We start from the raw sequence: 23564 nt of genomic DNA, 5'->3' as shown, positions 1-23564 counted from the left end.
AGATTAATAGACTATTTTAAATAAATTAAAGCGGTCAATAGGTTATTTTAAGTAAATTCAAGAAGCCAACGAGATACTCTGTAAATTTAAGGAGTCAAATCGACTTTTTAAATCAATTTCAAGGGGTCACTTAACATTTTTGCAACTTAGTGTTCTAAAATTGGAGTCTTCCCATTTTTGCTAACTGTAAGGCCCACGAGTTCTGGCCCATTCTGATCTATCTCAAAAGGCCCACGGCTCAGTTTGTTCAAGCCTGCTTATATGGACGAAAATTACATATTCATATTTTTAGGGGGAAGTAAAAAAAAAATAATAATAATAAAATATTGTGATTTGAACTATTTATTGTAGATTAAAAATTTACAAATTGGGTTCTGTATTTTATGAATTTTGTATTTAAAGAATAAGCAAATCAATTTTTCGGACAAACAATACTTGTAGTTTATTTAATTTGTCAAGTTAGACCGTGTATTTGCAAAGTCAGTTTTTTTAATTGCTTCAAATCCATCCTTTTTGGTATAAATAGTCATGACAATAATATTTAAAGGAATGACTTAATTTATAAATTATAAAAATATAGATCCTTGTTTGCAAACTTTTAAACCATGATTGTTATCTTTGCAAAACGGTCAAACCACAAGGTTTATTTTTGTACTTATTATTATTATTATTATTATTATTATTATTAAGCATCTAGAATGACTAGATTTCGTGTCTGTTTGTTTTCATTTTTCGGATTTTTTTATTTTGCATTTTTTTTTTTGGTAGAAAAGGAAAAGAAAAACGAATAACAACAAACTACCCAGGAATTAGCCTAGGGAAGCTAACCTCAATCCTATCTTCTAAGAGAATTGTAAGCATAAGATAAAAAAATGTTTGATAAAATTTCGAAACAACTGTTTTTAGCAAAAAAAAAAAAAAAATATCAACTAATATCTACTATCTATTGGCAATAGTAAACAATAAACACGAATAAGTGAAACCAATCGTACCAGAGTTTACTATAAATTTTGAGTAGGTTGTAATTACAGAAGGAAATATATATTTTATTGATATACATTTTTAAGAATTTTTATTTTTATCCAAATTGAAGCTCAACAGACATGTCACGATCTCCCTAAATCTACCATGTCAATTGTATGTATGAGTGAAGTGTTGGTGTGATAACCCTTCTGCTTCGGTTCAGAATTTATAAATAGGGAAATTTACGAAATAGAATTTTAAAAATTTATCTACAACAATGTTAAATAATAATTTGAATTATTAAAATTATTATTTTTAATATATTTTAAGCAGTACAATTTATAAATTAGAGATCTTTAACGATATATTTTTTAAAATTAGAATTTATGAATTATGGTCTAAAATTTATAAATTATGGTATAAAAACATATTTTATTTTATGATAAAAAAATATAATAACATATATAGAATTAATTTTTATAATTTTATTTAATTATACTATAATTTTCATATAAAAAAAGACATATTAACCAACACATATTCTGTCCAAACTCGCTCTACGTAGAGTGGGGCTAAAATATGTTTATTTACCTTTTTTTATCTACAAAAGCCTGCATATAAGATGTATTGGACTTTGAATTTGTCTCAAAACACGAGCCCAACTCCACCTATTTGTATTATTGGGGTTTCACATAAAAATCATAATTAAATTAGGTATAAAATTACAACTAATCATACTATCAAAATTAAATATAAATATATCACTATTTTTTTAATATATCACAAATAGAGTATTATACACTAATTTAAAAAATTTAGGCATAAATTCATAAATCTTAAACCCTAAACAATATATTCTAGACTCATAATTTAGTCGTTAAAATATATTCTAAATAATAATTTACTTAGTTTGATATATTTCAAATTATTATTTAAAATAATTGTAAATAATTTTTAAAAAATGAATTCTTTATCAATTTTCTATTATTTGTACTTATATATATACCTAAATTTAAATTTTTATTATTTATTTAAAATTATATACATTAAGTTTCATTGAATTAATCAGTTAAATTTTACGGAAAAAATTTCAAAGTGATTTAAATAAAAAATTTTACACCTCGACCTAATGCTTTCGTCTCCTCCTAATCCCCCATCTCCGCCACACATCCTGCTGCCACTGTCGAACAACGCTGACACCCTCAATTCATCCCATCCGTCTCTAACTTCGTCGAACCGTTCTTACTATGACATGGTCCAAGATAAGCCAATGCAGGAGCCAGTCAGCCCGGTTGCGGATTTACGAATGACGGGTAAGGATCGTATTGATTGCATTCATGGTAACCCGCTCTGTCCAAATATGTATTACAATTGAACCTGAGTTAGTTGAAGAATTGTTGGTAGCATGGTCCAAGACTTTAATCGCGAAAATCCTGGGACGGAATGTGGGTTACATTTCGTTACACAATCAGGTGTCTTAATTATGGAAAATCGAAGGGAGATTCATGATGATTGATTTGGGGCATGGGTTTCATCTTGTCACCTTTGATAAACGTTCTAACAGGGATCACGTGATTTAGGATGGTCCATGGATAGTACAAGGTCACTATTTGATAGTCAGAATATGGTCGCCTTATTTTGTGCCATCCCATGCTACAATGGATATGACTTTGGTTTGGACGTGGATTCCTGAGTTACCTCTGTAATACTACTAGCTTGAAGCTCTCATGCTGATTGGAAATTCAGTTGGAAAGGTGATTAGAGCTGATACTATTGGTAAGGCTCGTGGGAAATTTGCACGTGTCTGTGTTGAAATTGAACTTAACAAACCCCTTATGGCCCAGTTCCGCCTCAATGGACATCACTATCACGTGGAATATGAGGGGCTACATGTTGCGTGTACAAAGTATGATCGATACGGTCATGGAAAAGAGATGTGTGTATACCCAAGTTTGATGCATGAAGGTAACCATACTGCTACCAATACTACCATTTTACCAATGAATGTTGTTGATCCACATTTTTCCTTAGAACACCCAGCCCCGGGTAGTAGTGTCTAGAAGCATGTTCAACAATCTCATAGAGACCGCTCACCGGTGCTCAGGAATAGTGAGCCTTATGGAGAGTGGATGTGTGTGCCGAAGCGGAAATATACTCCACAAAGTAAGAAGTTAGAGCCGAGGAAAAATGCGATTGATCCAACACCTCAGCCTCCTTCAAAGTCCCTCGTCCTTATGACCATTGGTTCCTCGAGTTCTCCACATGCTACTACGCCTGGTTTGGTTTATGAAATCGCGACTGGTTTTGCATTCGGGTTGGGAGTTTCTGGAGGGTCATGTCGTAATGGACCGAGTCTGTTTGGTCCTATCGGCGGTCGTCTATTTGTTTTGTCAAACTCTTTCGGTAGTCTACTCTAGGACTTGTCCATGGATATGGAATCGGATAGGAAAGGGAAAGAGAATAGTCTACGCCTTGAAGAATAATCGGGCAGAAGTAAAAGAAACCGACCCAGAATCAGTTTCTCGGGCTCATAGTCTGATTTTGCCTCATGGTTCGTGTTTGTTTTGCTCATCTCTCTATGATCTTGTCTTGGAATTGCTTTGGAGCCGGTGGTAATGAGTTTCACCAGGCTATTTGTCATTTATTATCTGTTTAAAAGCCTGAGGTCTTTGTCCTTCTTGAGACCCGTCTTCCCTATATAAGAGCCAAGAATCTTCGCTAAAAACTAAAGTTTTCTAATGTTGAGTTTGTTGATACTGAGGGCTTCACTGGAGGCATATGGGTGTTCTGGAATTCTTCCATTGTTGCTATCAATGTCCTTTCCTGGGATAAGTAGTATCTGCATACCTTAATGACTTTGAAGTCGGGGGAGGCGAGATGGGTTTCTTTCCGAGCTATGTTTGTTTATGTTTGTCCTCAGTTAATTTTCAAACGTGATTTTATAGCTGACATGCTTGCCATCCAATCGAGTGTTGATTGTCCTTGGTTTATGATTGGTGATTTTAATTGCATTAAGAGCTTGGATGAGAAAATGGAGCAGCATGGGGAGTTCTTTGTTTGCGCAGTGGATCAATTATATGTAGTTAATTGATTTGGAGTTCTTAGGCCTGAAGTCACTTGGTTTTGTGGATGTACTGTCTGAACCCGGGTGGCGGTCCATCTCGATCATGCTCTTTGTAACTTATAATTTAGGCTCCTCTTCCCTGAAATGACTCTTCGACACCTGCCTCATAATCAGTCGGATCATGTGCCTATTTTGTTGGACTTAAAGCTTCATTCCCCCGTTGTTTTTTAGAAACCCTTCCGTTTGAAGCTAATTGGCTTCATTATGCTGATTTTGAACAGTTTGTCAATTTGGTTTGGGACGGGTCGGCTTCTTTATCGAATGGCTTAAATGCGCTTAGTCCATAGTTGAGTTGTTAGAATAAACGGGTTTTTGGTAACATTCAATGTCGAAAAAAGAGATTTTTTCGCAGATTAGAGGGAGTGCAATATAGTATTGCTACTTGGGTTACTAGGGGCCTGCTACATCTGGAACATGTCTTGCTCCGTGACCTGAATGCGGTCCTTCGGCATGAAGAGATGCTTTGGTTTCAGAAATCGCGTGTGTAGTGGCTCAGGTTTGGTGATATGAATTCAATTTTTTTTTCCACATTTCAACTATTAATTGGATAAAAAAACAAATTGAATAAAAAACTTATTAGATTTATTGTAGGGATTATACAAACATACCTGTTAGTTTTGTAAATAACATTTAAAGATAAACAATCACCAAACAATTTGTAATCAACTTGGCAACTACCTTCAGATTAGAATAAATTTCTTGGTATTCTATCATCGTCTACCTCATACTTGTAGTAAAACTTATCGTCTGCTCCTTCGATTTAAAGTAAACACATCATTCTGTTTTTGTCGGAATCATCCAAAGTTGAATTATTTTTTACAATTGCTTTGTAGAGGTCACTTTTCAGAAATGCTACATTTTACCAACCATCGTTAACTTCTACCAAGTAATTATAACATTGAAATGTATTAATTTAAGCTCTCTTCATTGACAATGCTTGCTCCTTAGTAGAATCACTTATTTTTCTGTGAAATTTTAGAAAAAGTTTTTCACTAGATACTGCTAGTTTGTGTGTATGATGGGTATTGAAGCACTTAACTATCCAATTTCTTTCTTTTCTATCCAAATTAACCCTAAACTCTACTTTACGATCCATTCTTTTTTTCTCACCAAACTCCACTATAAATTTTGACTAGTCAAATATCTAAAAGGGGTAAAAACCTCTTATTTTAAACCTCCTTTTGCAACTTTGGTCATTATAAATATTGAAATTTACGTTTGAAATTCATAATGTGCAAAATATCAATTTTTTTATGTAAAGAAAATGTTTAGGTAAGGGTAGACCTACATACTTCTAATGTCCGTGCAAACCACATACCTCAAAGAGATTTAAAGTGGAATTGAATTTACAGATTATCTGTCAATAAAGGTTAAATTTTGACAAAATGGAAAATCAAACTTCAAACATGACAAACAGAGATTCAACTCGTTACCAATCGCATCAACCTTTGTGGACACAAAAATATCAATTATTAAGATGTGAAGTCAATAATGGACTTAGCTCCATTTTGTGAAATTTAAAGGAATTTCAATTTTTTTCCTTAACTAGTCTTAAACTAAAACCCAATCAATTTGCCAAAGAAAAAACCTAATCAATTAATTATTATTTAGGAAGCATGGCTATTTTTATTTATTTTTAAATTTTCTTTTGGAGTGTCAATTAGGTATAACTCAATCTCTATTTGTAAGATTCCGACTGGACCAATCAAACCAATAGAGTCTTCAGAACCAATAAAGTCTTCGGTCTTTATTTTTATAGATTTATAAATTTTCAATGATCAGGATCAACCTATAAGACCTAGCAGTCTAATAGGAAACCGAGATGATCCCGATTTTTGTAAATCATTAAAAAATAAAAATAAAACCTAAAACAATTAAAATCTAAAACGATTTAAACGAAAATTATGTCTATTGCAACACTTTAAACAAATTATTTTTTAAATAGTGTCCATGAAAAAATGTATTGGAATTTGACTGATGCTAATTGTTTATCATCTTAATGAATAATGAAAAGTAAAGATAGAGTTGTTGTTTCTGAGATTATTTATATTCTTAAATTTTATTTGTTTATAATTTTTTTACATATATAATTTATAAAAATGATTTTTAATTAATTAATTATATATATATATATTGTTTATTTATTTATTTATTATGTCATCCGATTCGACCAATCCGAATGATTTGGTTCAATCAAATAATCCATAACCTAATTATAAATCTGATTTAATATTCGGTCCGATTCTAATAACATTACTCTACCGTCGGAATTTATGGTAATTCTTTTTATTTCAATAAATTTACAAAAAGGGTCTAATCCAATTCTAAAATTAGTAATAAGATTAAATTACATGTGATTCTCAATTTCTATTGAGATTAACCAAAAAAGGAAATAAGATTAAATTAAAAAAAATCATGTCTTGATAACTTTCTATTCATCTATGTCGTATTACGGATCCGTTGCACTCCCGATCACCGAAACTCATCCTAAAAGCAATGGTTCGAGATAGTATTCCACCCGAGAAAAGAATCCGAAGATACAATACGTACATCCTTAAATTTTGAATACCGGCTCCGTCACTGATTATGTTGTAATTAAAAAATATTATTTAATTTTAAAATTAATCAAATAACTTGTAATCCGTTATATCTTGTTCTTATTCTCTCCGGTGAATGAATTTCTTCTGTTACTTTTCTCTTATTATTTGATTCATTTTCATCATTGAATCTTCTTCCTCTCATTAAATGAGGTTTAAGCTTGTTCACATCTGATAATTGAACTGGTTTTAGAAAAAATTCCTCTGCTCCTTCTTCCAAACATCTGATGAATTTAATAAAACCCAAAAATTTATCAATACTCTGAATTAATAAAAATAAAAAAACTCCAAATTTATGAAATTAAATAAAATCTAAAATAGTTAAAGGGTAAAGTCCAAAAAGCCCGTGTGCTTTCATGTTTTGTCAAACAGATATATGTGATTTTTTTTTTCAAATGGGAGCTGAGGCAGGCCTCCGGACCACCGAAACAACCCCTACTATGGATGGTTTTGGCGCCCAGGCCGTTGATATAAATGGCTGCAGCCTTGTTTCAGACAAATAGTGTTTCATGGTGGTTAATTAACTCATAAGTTTTGTATTTAATTACAAAAACCAACTTGATTAATACATGATAGGCGATAAATTTTTCTAAGTTTGTTTAAAACTATTCAATTTCACTTCTATAGTCCAAATCTAGCTTAATTTTAAGAAGTTTTATAATGATATGTAAAAATTGATTCAAAACCCAACTTGATTAATATATGATAGGTGATAATTAAATTTTTTCAAGTTTGTTGAAAACAACTTAATTTTAAATCTCGCTTAATTTTGAGAAATTTTAGAGTGGTACGTAAAAATTAATTATAGATCACTCGTATGATAACATATTATACTAAACAAAATTGACCAAGTTTGATTTAGCAAAAAAAAAAAAAAAACATAATAATTTAGGCATACCGATCGATCCTGTTTTCGCCATTGGACTATTTTTTTTTTTTTTTTGCAACCAGGAAACTACTTAGGTTTTTTCGCTTTCCTAAAAAATAAGGACCTCAAAATTAAAATGAGCGTTTGCGACCTTAAATAGAAAATTCAAAGACTTATATGATATTCTAAGCAATTTTAATTCTCGAACTTTAAATTTTTGAGGTCATGTACGTGTTGTTTGATGAGGAAAGATGATGATTTTGGAAAATAAAAAAGTTGGTTCCATAGTAAATGTTTTTTTAAACAACTTTAATTCTTGAAATTTTTCATTTTAATGTCGTTAATGATCATTTTTATAATATCAAATTAAAATATTATTGTTTTTAGCAAAACAAAAACATCCGTCCCGTTTGAAAAAAAATATTCCACAATTAATTGTTTGACAAAACGTGAAAATAACAGAGGATATTTTGTACTTTACCCTTAAATAAAATATAAAATAATTAACTGATTTTCCCTCACCTATTAATTCTTGATGGAACATTTTCTGAAGACATTATAACAACTGGTATATCCTTGAGAGATTTAGATTCCTGCACATAATTAATTAAATCAGATTTATATTTTTCTAATTAATCTGTTAAAGTATAACTAAATAATTAATTAAATAATAATTAAAATGATTAATTAATTACCTTAATCTTTCTGAGAAGATCATAGCCTGTCATTCCTGGCATACAATAATCAGTAATTATCAAATTTACTTGAACATCCTGATTATTATTGTTATTCTCATTTTCATCCTGAATTTGATTATTATTCTCAATTTCTTCCTGATTTAAAGAAGTAACAACATTTGAATCTTTTTGCTCCTCTTCTTCTTCATCTTCTTCATTTAAACCCAAGATTTCCAAAGCCTTACTTCCAGAATCAACAGCAGTAACTGTAAACATACAGAAAAATATTAAATTTATGTTTGCACAGAAACCGAAAGAAAAATTGAAACCCGAAAATTTTATTTCTAAAACATAACCTTCAAATAGAAATAAAAATAAAAATCGAAAACGGATACGAAATTAGTGGCAGAGCTAGCTCTCCGGATGCAAAATCTAATTCCAATCCGCAAGGATTATTAAAAAAAAACTGCCATCTCGGCGTGGGGACCACCTTTAGTCTTATATTTCTCTGTAGGCCAAAGTAATGTCCTTTTAGACTTAAAAATGTGTAGCCCCATTTTATGGTAAGGGGTGTTAATTTTTGACAAGAAAACACGATTTACTATACAATCCGACGGAGACTGACACAATTGATACAAAAATTATTTTTGTATCATTGATAGCATGTATAACCATATAAAACATATACATGAAATAACACGATTTTAATAGGAAACTCGAAATAGACATCTCCATTTGAAAAGTGGTTTTCAGTAATAAGAGATGATCTGACACCTCTAACTATAACTCCTCCCTCCACCCCCACCACACGAAACACTGTTATAGAAAAATTTCCGTGCAGCATAAATTGCACTCCCATCTTTACCGATATGGAGAGTCTGAACCACTCCTCTAAAAAGTGATTTCCAGCCGCCAGAGGTGTTTGACACCCCTGGCCACCTCCTCCCTCCATTGATAGCGCACAAAACACTATTAAAGAAAAATTTCCGTGCAACATAGATTGCAGTCTCATTTTTTTCCATAGGGAAAACCTGAACCGCCCCTCTAAAGAATGGTTCCTGCAGCCAGAGACGCTCTGACACCTCTGACCACCACCTTCTCTCCCCACACCAACACAAGAAGTCCTATTAAAGAAGAATTTCCGTGCAACATAAATTGCAGCCCAATTTTTTTCCGGTAAAGAGACCCCGAACCACCCCTTTAAAGAATGGTTTCCGTGCCAGAGGTGCTGTGACACCCCTGGTCACATAAAATGCAATGAAAGAGGAATTTCCGTGCAACACAGACTAACGAAAACCGAGAAACTAAATCAAAAACAAGAAATAGAATGGATTTTCTTAAAATTACCGTGATAAGAAGAGGTTTTGAGGAGTCTTTCAATCAATTTTCTGTCAATGAGACTGTCATCAACAGCAAGAACATGGAAAAAGTGATCTTGATGAGAAGCCATGGCGATGAATGAAATGTGAAGAAGAGAGATATAAAAGGGGGAATTAGGCATTTGGAGTCGTGTAGGAAATCTGGACAGTATGGAAAGCAAAATCAGGGAGATTTGCTTGAGAATCTTCCGGATCTTCTTTCCTTGATTTTTGAATTGGACAACAAGCAACCAAAAGGTCAAGTTGTGTTTTCTTTTCTTTTTTTCCATTTCTTTATTCATTAATTCTTTCTTATTTAACATATTTAACCATTTATGTTGCTCTTATTAATTATACTATATGCTCTAAAAGGTTGAAAATTTCTATAATGGGCGGATCGGTTCCGACCATTTAAATAATGTTACGTTAATCCAACTACTGATGTAGAGAGACCTATACGAGGCCTGGTCCACAGTAGTACACTTACTTTAGTATCTTCCACCCTTAGGTTATGGGTTAAATTCCATTGATAGCTGTTGAACTTTACCTTAACTAATATTATGGTTATTAAACTTCAAGACGTAAAATGAAAGTCACTGAACTTTACATTTTCTTATATTATGACTGCTAAACTTTAATTAACGTCTCAAAATGATCGTTACCAATTTGAAAGTAGAAAATTTTAAGAATTTATAATATTATAAGCAATTTTAATTCTTCAACTTTTTATTTTGAGGTTATTTAGGTGTTGTTTGGTTATAATAGAGAAAATGAAGGTTTTTAGAGTGAATTAAAGTGAAAGGAATTGTGATTTTGGAAAATAAAAAACATGGTTTTATGGTAAAATTGGTTGTAAACAAATTTAATTCTTGGATTATCTGAACTTAAAGTTATATACATTTCAATTTAACCAACTTCTCTCTCGTTCTACTACGTGGACTTAGGAGGATTATAAGCATATCCATTTAATCAAGTTCAGTGGCAAATCAGTTCTTTAGGTCAAATCTAGGGTGCTTCAATGTATTAGCTAAATCTATACATTTCACATTACTATGCAACGAAAATGATAATTGTGTCAAAAGATTGTTTCTGTTAGAAATTGACAACCCTTATATATTCGTATGATGTGTTATCTATATTATATTCTGGGATAAATCTAGAATTCATTAACATGGTGTGCTTTCTAGTGATCTATCAGTATGCGATTGATATTTTTTTGATGTTTTTGTAGAAAAATTAAAAATCGTACATAGTTTTATAAAGTTTCCAGTATTTTTCAGTAACTAGTGAATGCTCGAGCTCCTGCCAATCCCCTTTGTATCTATCACTATATCTTATATTTATGGGACTATATGTAATATATGATGAATGTAACGAAAATAATAATCATATCAACTGTGTTGTCATACAGTTATCAATTTCTTACACGATAATACAATTTACAGAGATAATCATCTTAATTTGATTATCATGTGAAATATTTATAAATACAAATATGATTATAATACGATAACTCATTTTGATATAAATAATATTTATTGAGTCATTTAATTTTTTTTTAAAATCATATTATGATAACTAAAAATTCACACCTCCAATTAAGATGTATATATATATATATTGACATTCTAATCAATAGAACTATACATATATCTATAAACATATCCGATGTAGAATTATATAATAGATCTTGACTGTTTATTTTCTTGAACAGGTTAAAACAACCTAAAAATACTAATCAACATACACTAAAAAAAAAAAAACAATATCACTTTCAAAGATAGCAATAAAAGCACATGGAAAAAATAAAGAAAATTACAATCTTGAAAGGCAATGTTAAAAAAACAAGTCAGCCTGGAAGATTTAGGTCTCGTCTAGAAACTCGAAATCAAAAAAATCGTTCGGATTTTTTCTGATTAATCTTAATTGAATTTTTTTGGCCTTTTAAACGATTTTTAGCCACTTGTGCTTCACTTAGGCATCCTAAGCGCAAGAGATGATGAACTGAACAAAACCGTTTATTTTTTTCTTTATCATAATTCACTTGTGCATATTGTCGCATGATTATTCGTGAATTGTGTTTATTATTTTTTAAATATTTTGGTTTAGAACTTTCAAGACATAGTTTCGTAGCTTTTGGTGAATTATATTACTTGTGAATATTACTACCTCCGTTTCATATTACATGTCTTTTTAGAGACTTTTTTTGTTTCATTATACATGTCATTTTATATGATCAGTACGGTAAATCATCATTTTTCCTGCTATAAAACGTGAAAATTAATTAGAATAATGGACTTATTATAGAATAAATAAATAGTGGAATCAATAAATAAGCGGCAACAATGTCTTTTCTCTAATATCATTAATTTCTATACAACTCTCTAAAACGACATGTAATATGAAACGGAGGAATGTATTATATTTGTTTGAGTTGTTGAATGATATTTTTGTTTTTTTTTGAAAAAAATGATGATATTGTTCTTTTTTTTTTTTTTGGGTGAACCGCTGATATTGTTCTTGAAATATCATGTTTACACGTTTTTGAAAATGTATATTTATATTAAATCATTTTATATTTTTTCCACCTACCGCACTCTTTTTGACATTTATGCCCTTTTCATAATTTTTTCTCAAAAACCAAAACTTTTTTTCTCTCTTTTTAATTTTTTTTTAAAATGGATTTGGCCTAAACGGACAGCGCGCACCGTTCCACCGTACGGTGGAATGGGAGCGCCATTCGTTCCACCGTACGGTGGAACGAACGGCGCGTGCCAATTCCACCACGGGTGGAACGGGCAGTTCGTCCATTCCACCCGTGGTGGAAACGGCACGTCCCGTCCGTTTAGGCTAAATTCATACGGATTCCGCCTCCGTTTCGGAGGCGGAACCCGTGATTTCGGAGTAATTTTTTTAAAAAAAACCTTACGGGAGCATTCATGAAGCCTTTACCCTCTCATGCCTTTGGCGGCATGTCGTTTTAGGTCGGGTTTTTTGAAAATCCAAAAAGTTAGAGAGGATTTAAGAGTTTTGATTTTTTGAGTTTAAATTATGAGAAGGGCAAAATTGTCAAAAAAGTGCGGTAGGTGGAAAAAATATTGCGGTAAATAGCAGCTCACTTATTTTTAGATAATATAATTAAATATACCTTTTATGGTTTTTTCTTACTCTTTGTAGTCGTCTTTGTCCCTTTGTGGATTTTGTAAGGTTTTATTCCTTATGTCTTTCTGATTGTATTTGGACTTTTTTCATCTAATGAATATAGAAGCATTTTATATAAAAAAAAAATATTATAATTAATATTTATATAACGATTTATCTATTAACAAATAAAAACATACAAATCCGATTAATCTCCGACCAATTTCCAATTAATTTTCGAGAACTTTATTTATCCAATTAGTACCTAACATTTTTTTACCATATCCTTAAGAATCCGCAACTTTATTATCTTTTCCCTACAAATAACAAACATTCATTATCTAATCTCTTATATATATAATTTAACGTTTTATGTTATTTTTTTTTTGAAAAACATTTTATGTTATTTTTTTAAGTATGATAATTAATTAATATAAGATATTGTGGTTGAACTCCCATTATAAAATATTGTTTGATTATAATTATTTAATTTTGACCTTTGGAGTAAAGGATGGGGCAACTGTTAAATGTTGGTGTCCAACTTGGGCTTTTCAAATATAGCTAAGGCTACAGTATTTATTTATTTAATATATTATAAGGACGGTTTCTATGCTTGTTCCATGCACGTGCATGCCTTATTTGACTCCCATATTAAATTATATTAATTATGTAATTATTGTTCAAATAAAAAAATTGGAACTTTGCCAATTTTGGAGGGGACAATATTTGTTAAAGTAATGTAATTTCTAAATTAGAAACTTAATACTTTTTGCTTTTGCTTTTGCTTCCAAGAATTTCAATTCTTTAGGGGCAATTTGTGGTTTTTTTTAATTTTGATATATATATATATATATATATATATATATATATATATTTGGAAAATGTATATTAAAAAAAAGTTTATGCTACAATTAAAGGGTAAATTACACTCATGTCCACTGAACTTCAATTCTTAACAGTATGATCACTGAACTTTACACTTTTTAACACCGGTGGTCACTCAACGCCTCAAAACCACCACTGACGTTCTGAAAATAAAAAAAAATCGAGGAGTTAATGATATTCTAAGGAACTTTAATTCTTGATTTTTTTTTGTTTTGAGGTTATTTAGGTGTTGTTTGGTTAGGAGAACGGGTGAATTTTTAGAGAGAGAAAGCTCCAAAAAAAATGTGATTTTGGAAAATAAAAAATATGGTTTCTTGGTAAATGTTGTTATGAACAACTTTAATTTTTGAATATTTTCATTTTGAGGTCGTTAACCATCATTTTGAGGACTTGGTTAAAGTTGAGTTGTCATTGATATTAAAAAGTGTAAAGTTTAATGACCATACCATTAAGAATTGCAATTCAGTTGCCACAATCTTAAAATGGGTAAAGTTCAGTGGCCATGAGTGTAATTTACCCTACGATTAAAACACAATAGTTTAAATTATTTATGATAGTATTTTAAATTATATCGATAAGTTATGATGATAATTAATGACATTTTTATTTTTGAAAAAAAAAATTTATACATACATATCGATTAAACATAACCATGTTAAATCAAATTGTATAAAATGAATTAAGCCTCAATTTAGTTTATAAACTATAAATTTAGTAAAAAAACTTGAAATGTCTACATTATGATTTATGGTTTCGATTTAGGGGAACTATTTTCAGCTGGTTGTATTTTGTCGATATATAAATATAAATTTTTATAAAGATAAAAATGTTTTCGGGGGGAATTAGAGTATCCCTAGTGAATGTTATTTCCTTGTGACTTTAGATAATAAGCTGTGACTAATCACTAGAGTGGTTGTCACCAATTTTTAGTTTGTTAACAAATTTAGTAACAACGAGTAGTTGTATCCAATTTTGATAAAAACCACAACCAACAAGAGAGAAGGAGATACATCATGGATTGCCAAGAGAGAGTGAGACACACCTGTGAGTGAGACGCATGTTTAGCACCTATAGTATTTGAAATTTAATTTTCTTAATTGTTAATTTTGTTTTCAATCCTTCTTTGTTAATTTAATCTTTTTTACCTCTCAAAGTTATAAAGTAACAAAGATCTCTAGTGGAGTGTAACTTTTAGGTGTAATTTGAGTCTAAGTGGCACTAAAAATTTGTAACCACCATTAGATATGCTCTCAGAGAGATGGCAGATATGCTCTGTTGGCACTATGACAAGAATGAGGTTTATAGGGTCAAGTCGGGTTAACAACTATCGTATGGAAAGTTGGTCAGTGTTGTGGAGACTTCACATCCCGCCTCATGTTAAAATGTTCACGTGGAAGCTCTACAATAACCTTCTTCCTTTAAGGGAAGAGTAGTTTCTTAAAAGCCTCATTGTTGAGAATATGTGCTCGACCTGTCAAGAGGTGGGAGAGGATGCTTTACACACTTTTATTGACTGCAAATTTACGTTTGATTGTTGGGTAGCGAGTCGCTTAAATCTATTTGTCCCGCTAGTGGACTTTTTCATAAATTGGTTTAACGCTTTAATCCGACATAATAGTCATGTGGTTGCAAATTCTTGTGTAATCATTTGGGCTATTTGGTGCCGCCACAACGATGTTGTTTGAAAAATTCCATTGATTGCCAACAAATGTCTAATTTCTCTATTGACTTTCTCATTGAGTACTGTGAGATTCAAGTAAATTTGTTTCATTCCTTGTAACTCACCGTCCAGATCAATCTACCAATAGTTGGTCCAAGCCTTCTACTGGGTTTCTTAATGCTAATGTTAATGCGACACTTTTTGCAGACTTGTGTGCTATTGGGTGTGGTTTTGTGGTTCGAGACTCTTCTAGTCAAGTAGTTGGAAATGGTTCCAAGCTCATTCCTGATCCTTGATGTCAAAACTGCAGAAGTCCTTTGCAATTAAGAGGTTCTCTCTTAGCTGACCCTTGATCGATGATATAATGTTATTATGGAGTCTGACTCAAGCTTGTTGTTGAAGCACTCTCCACTAACTTGTTTAATAGTTGTTGTTGAAGCACTCTCCACTAACTTGTTTAATAGTTTTTATTGCATTGTTCATCGTTGTTTGATCATCTCTAACCGCATTGAAGGATTAAATTTTATCTTTATTCCTTGACAAGCAAACCATGTTACTTATACCATAACTCAGTTTAATGCTAACCCCTTTTATTAGTTCTTTGTTGTCTACTGGTGTAATTTGAATGAATTTCTCTTTTAAACAAAATATAAAAATATCATTGGTTATCAACTGTACACATCATAATTAACGTTACCATTTAATACCATATTTGTAAATACGAAAAATGACAATGATTTTTTTTTTTTACTTTTTTTCTTTTGGTATACCATTTATTCGTTTTTTAAGAGATAATGTATAAAAATACCCCTAACGTTTACAACCATGATCAATTTTACCCCTAACGTTGGCATTCAAGAATAATTTTACTCCTAACGTTGTCAAGTTCGGTTAATTTCAGAAATTATTATAAAACACAGATATTTTGTTCCTTATTCTGCACCAATTGCATATCAGTTTGTTTTAAAAAATAGATTTTATATTTTCTGTGATTTAATAATAGAGTTGGAGATTAATATTTATAAATTCGGTAAAATATTTTGAATTTTTTTTAGTCCTACTCATACAATAAACAATATATTTTTAATTTTTTTTTAAATTTTTTCCACGTCTAATTGTATGTTTATAATATGTTATTAATGAGTAATAAAATGACTCACATGTATAGTGTAGATGACAAGATTCAGGACCGAAAATACAATTTGATAAAATTATTGTTAGGGATAAAATTGCTCTTGACTGTCAATATTAAGGATGAAATTGCACAATTTTAAACGTTAAGGGATAAAATTACTTCTGACTGTAAATATTATGAATATTTTTTGCACCTTATTTTTTTTAAAGAATTATAAGTAAAGTAATATTTTCCAAGAAAAAGTCAATCAATGTTGACCAATGTTATGCATTTGAAATCACTTTTAAGATTTGTTTAAAGGACATAATTATTTTTTGCCAATTTCACACGAAAAAAATTCTATTTAAAAATATTTTTAGAGTTAACTACAAGTAATGTCACATGATTATCGTATTTTTCTTTACAAACACCATTCTATAATTAATAAAATTTTAAATTTTTCTACATTGCCAAATTTGACTGATAACGATTTCAAAATAAAAAATTTCAAGAATTAATATTGTTTACTATCATATTTACTATGGAACCATATTTTTTATTTTTCAAAATCATTATTTTTTTAAGTTTTTTTTTTCACTAAACATTAACTTTCTTTCATAAAAAAACAATATCTAAATAACATTAAACCTAAAAGTTCAAGAATTAAAGTTGCTTAAAATATCATTTAACTCTTGAAAATTTTCATTCCGATATCGTTATCGGTCAAATTCTAACAAAGTGAATCTAAATGCAAAATTTTACAAACCACAGGATTGCGTTCGCAAAAAACATATCACATATACCCATACCCATCTGCAAATCGGTGAAACCACATAATATTTATATGCAATTAACCCTATTTTTTATTTTCTTTAGACCTAATACATCACCAGCTCCATGAACTTGTCCATAATAGTAGATTGGCTCCCTGAACTTTGCAAGTGTATCAACAGCTTCCTAAACTTGCTTATTCCGTAATAACTAAATACAAAAACTTATTAAACCTAAATTCTAAAAATACATTTTCATCTATTTATGAGGTAAATTTTTCTCTTCCCCTACCTTTTACCCCTAACTTTAGTAGCCAAGAGCAAATTTACCCCTAACGTTGATAATTTGGGTCAATTTCAGATACTATTATAAAACACAAATGTTTTTGTTCCTTATTTTGCACCAATTGCATATTGATTCGTTCTAAAAAAAGATTTCATGTTTTTTATAATTTAATAATAGAATTGGAGATTGATATTTATAAATTTGGTGAATTTTTTGAATTTTTTTTTTGTCCAATTCGTACAAGAGACAATATGTTTTTTTTGTTTTGTTTTTTTTCACATCCCAACATATGTTTGTGATTTGTTACTGATAAAATGACGCACATGTGAAGTGTAGATGACAAGATTCATGACTGAGAGACAGTTTGATGTATTATTTCTCAAATTAATTCAATTTATCAATGTTAGGGGTAAAATTGCTTTTGGCTTCCAATGTTAGGTGTAAAATTGCACCATTTTAGACGTAAGGGGTAAAATTACTCCTGACACAAAACGTTAGAGGTATTTTTGCACCTTAACCCGAGTTAGTATTGTGGTTTTTGTATTTAGTTGTTACAGAATAAATAAGTTTAGGTAGCTGGTGAGACATTTGCAAAATTCATGGAGCTAATAAATTTTTATGGACAAGTTTAGAGAGCTGGTGGTACGAAATAAGCAAGTTTAGGAAGTTGGTAAGACACTTGCAAAATTCAAAGAGCCAATCTACTATAATGTACAAGTTCAGGAAGCTGGTGATGTATATTAGGCATTTTCTTTATATTTGAGTGAGATTATAAAAAAATATGTCAATAATCAATTAGGATATTTTAAAATTAATGGAAAATATTTTTCTAACTTGTGAATTGAAATAAAATATATTATGAATCTTAATTTTTTTTTTTTAAGAATCATATTTACATATTAACCGAATAATGAAAATATTTATTTTTCTCAGATACAGAATCCCATTAAAATCAATTATAATATGGTATAATACATCAAACAAGGGATTTTTTTTAGAATAAAATAAACCAGTAGTGACTGAGAATGCCTAAACATGGTTAGATTTAGGTTTATTAAAATCTGGAACGATACAGTAAATAAGCAATTTCATTTGATCATTCAACATCCAGATGAACATCGTAATATAAACAATAGATTAATCGCTAACCATGTGCTAATCTCTCGAAAATAACAAATGTAAACTTGAATATCCTTTTTATTTTCTTTATAGAGAACTTAATATCGTAATATTGGATTATCTGCTGTTTAATCCGAAATATTTTTAGAGAATTTTTATTTCCTTTCTTCTTATAACGTTTGTATATTTATGGAAGACCCTAATAAAAAAAACTAACCTAAACCTAGATGGCGCTCTTCAATATCTGACTCTCACTAGACCTAACATCTCATATGTTGTTCAGCAAATATGCTTATTTATGCACGATTCAAAGACTTCGCACATGGCTGCCCTCAAACGAATCCTCCGATACATTCACGGCACACTTGATCTCGGTCTCCATTTCAGTTCATCATCTCCCATGGCTGCCCTCAAACGAATCCTCTGATACATTCACGACACACTTGATCTCGGTCTCCATTTCAGTTCATCATCTTCCGATCAATTAACCTCTTACACTGATGCCGACTAGGCGGGCTGTCCCTACACCCGTCGATCGACATCCGGCTACTGTGTGTTCCTTGGCGATAATCTCATCTCTTGGTCAGCAAAACGACAACCCACTCTATCCCGTTCCAACGCAGAAGCCGAGTACCGTGGCATCGCGAATGTAGTGTCTGAAACCTGCTGGATCCGCAACCTCCTTCTTGAACTTCGTTGCCCAATTCAGAAATCGACCATCGTCCATTGTGACAACATCAGCGCCGTTTATCTCACAGGGAACCCGGTTCAACACCACCACACTAAACATATAGAAATGGATATTTATTTTGTCCGGAAAAGGGTTGCTAAAGGCGAAGTGCGCGTGTTACACGTCCCATCTCGCTATCAAATAGCCGACATCTTCACCAAAGGACTTCCATCACCACTTTTCGAAAACTTCCTATATAGTCTCAACGTTCGTCCTCCGCTTGTTTCGAATACGGGGGTGTATCAGATAGTATATAATGTTTTATCTGTATATTGTCTTATTTGTACATTCAAAATAGGGAGTTCCTTATTTCTAGTCTAGATTGTAGGATTAGACTTTCACTATAATGTGAATTGTATTCTCTATATATATTGTTTACACATCAATAACAGCCAATCAAGGGTTCAAACTCTATCAGTAAAAAGATTCTCGTCTTCATCATCCAGGCTTTGGATTTTTTTTTCTGGCTTTTAGCCAGAAGACTCTTCTTTATTTTATTTTGTTTTGTTTTTTCTTTGTTGGATAAATTTTTTTGATTGATATACTATAATAAATTTGATTGTTTATTGTTTATTTGTAGTTTTTTTTTTCTCTTTCTTCCTTTGCGGTGGTTCTAATATCTCTCCCTATATATATAGATGATTGTCGTCTGTCTCTTTACATGGTGTTATCATGTTTTCTTTCATGGAAAAACAGAAAAGTTCTGTCTATTATAACACTGCCTATTATTGTTTTATCACGGTTTATAAATTGAAGATGTAGATTCAAACTTTTTTGATACATTTTTAGATTGTAATTTTTTAGTTATATTATTTTTTCTATGAATAAAACTCAATTAAATTTTCTTTAAAAAAATCCAAAATATTTATATTTTAATATTATAGAATAATCTAATTATTTATAAGTATATTTAATTTTTGCATCCATTATGTATTTTTTTACGTAATCAAATAATGAAAATATTATAATAATATTATTCTCCATCATATCATATTTTATAAATATTATGGATGATTTGATTTTTTAACCGACATTGTAAACTTAATTTTGGTTATTTTTTTTAAAGAAATTAGAGAATCAAGAAATGATTTTGTATTATTATTATTATGTCTTTTGCTTTTCCAACTTTTTGTAGCTTTTGGATTTTGACAAATTAGTGTTTTTTTTTTTTTACTAATTTCCCCTTTAACCTTTTGTGCTTCATCAAATTTTTGGAATAAAAAATGTTTGAAAAAAAAATACATCAATAGAATGATATCAAGTGGTATATAATATAATTAGGGCTGTAAGCGGAGCGGGGATTGCATAAATCATCCCTGACTACTGGTCTATCGGGGATTCCCCGTCCCTATCCCGAATAACATATGAAATTTTTTTTGGCTTCCATCCCCACCTTGCGAGGAATCCCCATCCCCGTTTAACTTTTTAATTTCTTTATTTTTTTTAAGGTTTTCAAGGTTTTTATTATCTAAGATTTCCATCATCGCGGGGAATCCCTATCCCCGGTGCATGCATTACTTATTAGCTTTCAATTTTTTTATTTTATAATTTCTACTCCTAATTGCATAGATTCCGTTTTAATTTTAAACCAAGCTAGTTAGAGCTCTTACTTAATCTATCTTAATTTATTTTTAGAATATATTCCGTTTTAAAGTAAGCAAGTTGCAACTCAAACTTTTTAGTTTATCTAAATCATATATATATATATTTTTTAGTTTATTTTTTTGATATTCAAGTATTTAATCGGGGATCCTGTTGGGGACATTCGGGGATGGAACACTTATAACCATACCCGCCTCGTCCTGACTATCGGGGATAAAATAAAAACCATCCCCGCTCAGGGGCGGATTTAGGGGGGGTCAAAGGGGGCATTTGCCCCCCCCCCCTCCCCTCATCCGGGGAATTTTTTTTTCCCACCAAAACGACGTCGTTTTGGTCCCAACCAAAACGACGTCGTTTTGGTTTAGCCTTTTAATTTAGAAAATAGAAGAACAGCAGACGCAAGGAGGGACGGATTTGTGCTTCTCTCTATCGAGACAGGACATACAAGGCAAACGTGTGACGCCCCTCCTCTCCAGCAAATGCGACGCGGACGCGGACGCCCCTCCTCCCCTCCTCCAGCAAACGAGTCGACGACGCTCTCCTCCTCCGGCCGGCCACACATTTCAGGTTAGTTAACTTTTTGTCCTTTAATTTTAATTTTAGGTTGGATTAATTTTAGGTTAATTTTTGACATGAACTTCTAGAACATGATTGACATGAACTTCAAGTTAAACTAACTTGATAATTGGTACAAAATTTCATTTATCCTTGTGAATTTTCTTGTGAAAGATGTCTAGTTGAAGTGTTATAGTGTTTTGTCTTGGGAACAGGATATGTTTATAGAATTAGGAACAGTGTCTGTATTTTGGATATTTATTGGTAACTAAGTTCGAACATGTAGACCATGTGAGTTGAATTTGAGGCGTCTGGTTAATGTTAAAAGACCTGGGAGTTCATTAGATCAAAGAACTGCCAAAAAAAGGCCTGTCTAGAAAAGAAGAAAAAACAACAAATTAAAGGAGGATATTGGTTGAAGTTGCTTATAACCATATCTCCATGAGTTCAGACCCAAAATTAATGTTCAAACCCACACAAACTGATTTAACATTCATGTTAGCCACTAAACTGATTTAACATTCATGTTAGCCACTAAACTATTGTTTGCTGTGTTTTTTATAAGTTTAATCAAATTGATAAAATGTTTATTCATGGAGTAATTTGATTGATAGTTAGAGGTAAAATTGCTCTTGGCTACAAACATTAGGGGTAAAATTGCACTATTTTAGACGTTAGGGGTAAAATTGCTCCTGACCCAAAACGTTAAGGGTATTTTTGCTCTTGGCTACAAATATTAGTCTAAAAAAAAAATTTACGTAGAGGTTTGCCCCCCCTCCCTCAAATCCTGGATTCGCCACTGTTCCCACCCCATGGGGATCACAAACGGGGATTCTCCGTCCCCAACGGGCCGGGTCTCCAACGGGGATAGGAAATCCCCAACTAATTGACAGCCTTATGTATAATATCCCGTCGTATAATAAAAAAACTATTTTTATATCAGAACTATATTTTATAATTCTAGTGCAATTAGTTCATTGATATATATAGTTAAATTGTCTGTAAAATTTAAGAATTATATTTCAAGACTACCTGCAGTGGCGGAGGTAGCCCAATGTTTGAGGAGTCGGAGCCCTCCATGCTTCAGGAAAACCCTAAGTATTGTCTTTGCCGAAACTAGCCTCCCTTTTTTTCTTTGACCTTCTCACTCTCTTCTCAAATTTAAATCCTTTCTCTTTCTTTTTTTCAATCCTCCTCCTTTTTCTATTCACCGTGTCGTCGGAGTCCAAGTCCGCCAATCTCCCGGCCTCACTACAAGACAATAATAAAAGCTATTTTTATATCGTAACTATCAATTGAAACTTTTAGTATAATTGATTTTTTTTAATGTATATAGTTAAATTATTTGTAAAATATTTGGGAATTATATTTCAAGACAGCCTGCACAGGTGGAGGAAGCCCAATGCTTAGAGGGCTAGAGCCCCTACCTTCAGGGAAACCCTGAGTAAGGTGTTGCCTCCGCTGAAATTAGCTCTCTTATTCTTTTCGACTTTCTCACTCTCTTCTGAAGTTTGAACCCTTTCAAAAAATTCCAATCCCCCTCCTTCCTCCGCTCACCTCGTCGTTGGAGTCGACGTCCGTCTCTCACCACCCCCATTGCAAAACCAAAATTAGCCCTCTAATCTCAAATCTCGACTCCGCCGCTGATAAGGGCTTAGCCAACGTCACGTGCATTTAGAGCCGAGATTAAGTTAACCCACTATAATTAAAGTTTTGATCATAAGGTTAGAAACTGTTTGAGTAAATTAATGGTCTGTTTGTTTTATCTACGGTTTGCTGTTACTGTTACGATTTGCCGTTTGCTGTTGGAAAAAGTTGTTTTTCCAAAAAGCAGAGATTCTCTACTTCTGTAAAAGTCTGCTTTTCAGGTGTAAAAGGCAAATATAAGATGACTAACCACCCACCTAAAACTCTTTATTTTAAAGTGAAAAGACAAACAAAATAGGAAAATCAGCTATTATGTAACTAAAGTTTCTTTAATCCACCTTCAATTGAGGAAAACAGCATCAATTTGAGGAATTAATGAAAGGTATAAACAAAGACAAAACTTCCCATTGAAAAGAGTTGTTTTTCTCTTTAGTGGGCATGCATGCCGTAAATATCATTCCAAGTTAA

At 31.6% G+C, this 23564-nt stretch overlaps 1 protein-coding gene across 1 annotated transcript; it reads right to left on the bottom strand.

The window, feature by feature from the left end:
• Positions 1-6404: 6404 nt before the first annotated feature.
• On the bottom strand, positions 6405-9803 carry LOC136223656 (two-component response regulator ORR9-like). The gene is made up of 4 exons (XM_066011771.1): positions 9577-9803; positions 8248-8495; positions 8075-8145; positions 6405-6908 (listed from the first exon to the last, which is right to left on the bottom strand). The coding sequence occupies exons 1-4, from the start codon at positions 9728-9730 to the stop codon at positions 6713-6715; spliced, it is 669 nt and encodes a 222-aa protein (XP_065867843.1). The 5' UTR covers positions 9731-9803; the 3' UTR covers positions 6405-6712.
• Between the last annotated feature and the right edge of the window lie 13761 nt (positions 9804-23564).

This window comes from Euphorbia lathyris, chromosome 3, assembly GCF_963576675.1.
Source record: "Euphorbia lathyris chromosome 3, ddEupLath1.1, whole genome shotgun sequence".
Taxonomy (NCBI): Eukaryota; Viridiplantae; Streptophyta; class Magnoliopsida; order Malpighiales; family Euphorbiaceae; genus Euphorbia; species Euphorbia lathyris.
This window is presented reverse-complemented; position numbering and strand designations above follow the sequence as displayed.

What these genes read in the sequence shown, in the direction of transcription:
- LOC136223656 (XM_066011771.1), bottom strand. Translation starts at nt 9,730, where the DNA reads ATGCCTAATTCCCCCTTTTATATCTCTCTTCTTCACATTTCATTCATC. An exon ending in CAAAACCTCTTCTTATCACG is followed by an intron (nt 8,496 to 9,576) that starts GTAATTTTAAGA and finishes GTATGTTTACAG; the next exon opens with TTACTGCTGTTGATTCTGGA. An exon ending in ATCTTCTCAGAAAGATTAAG is followed by an intron (nt 8,146 to 8,247) that starts GTAATTAATTAA and finishes AATTATGTGCAG; the next exon opens with GAATCTAAATCTCTCAAGGA.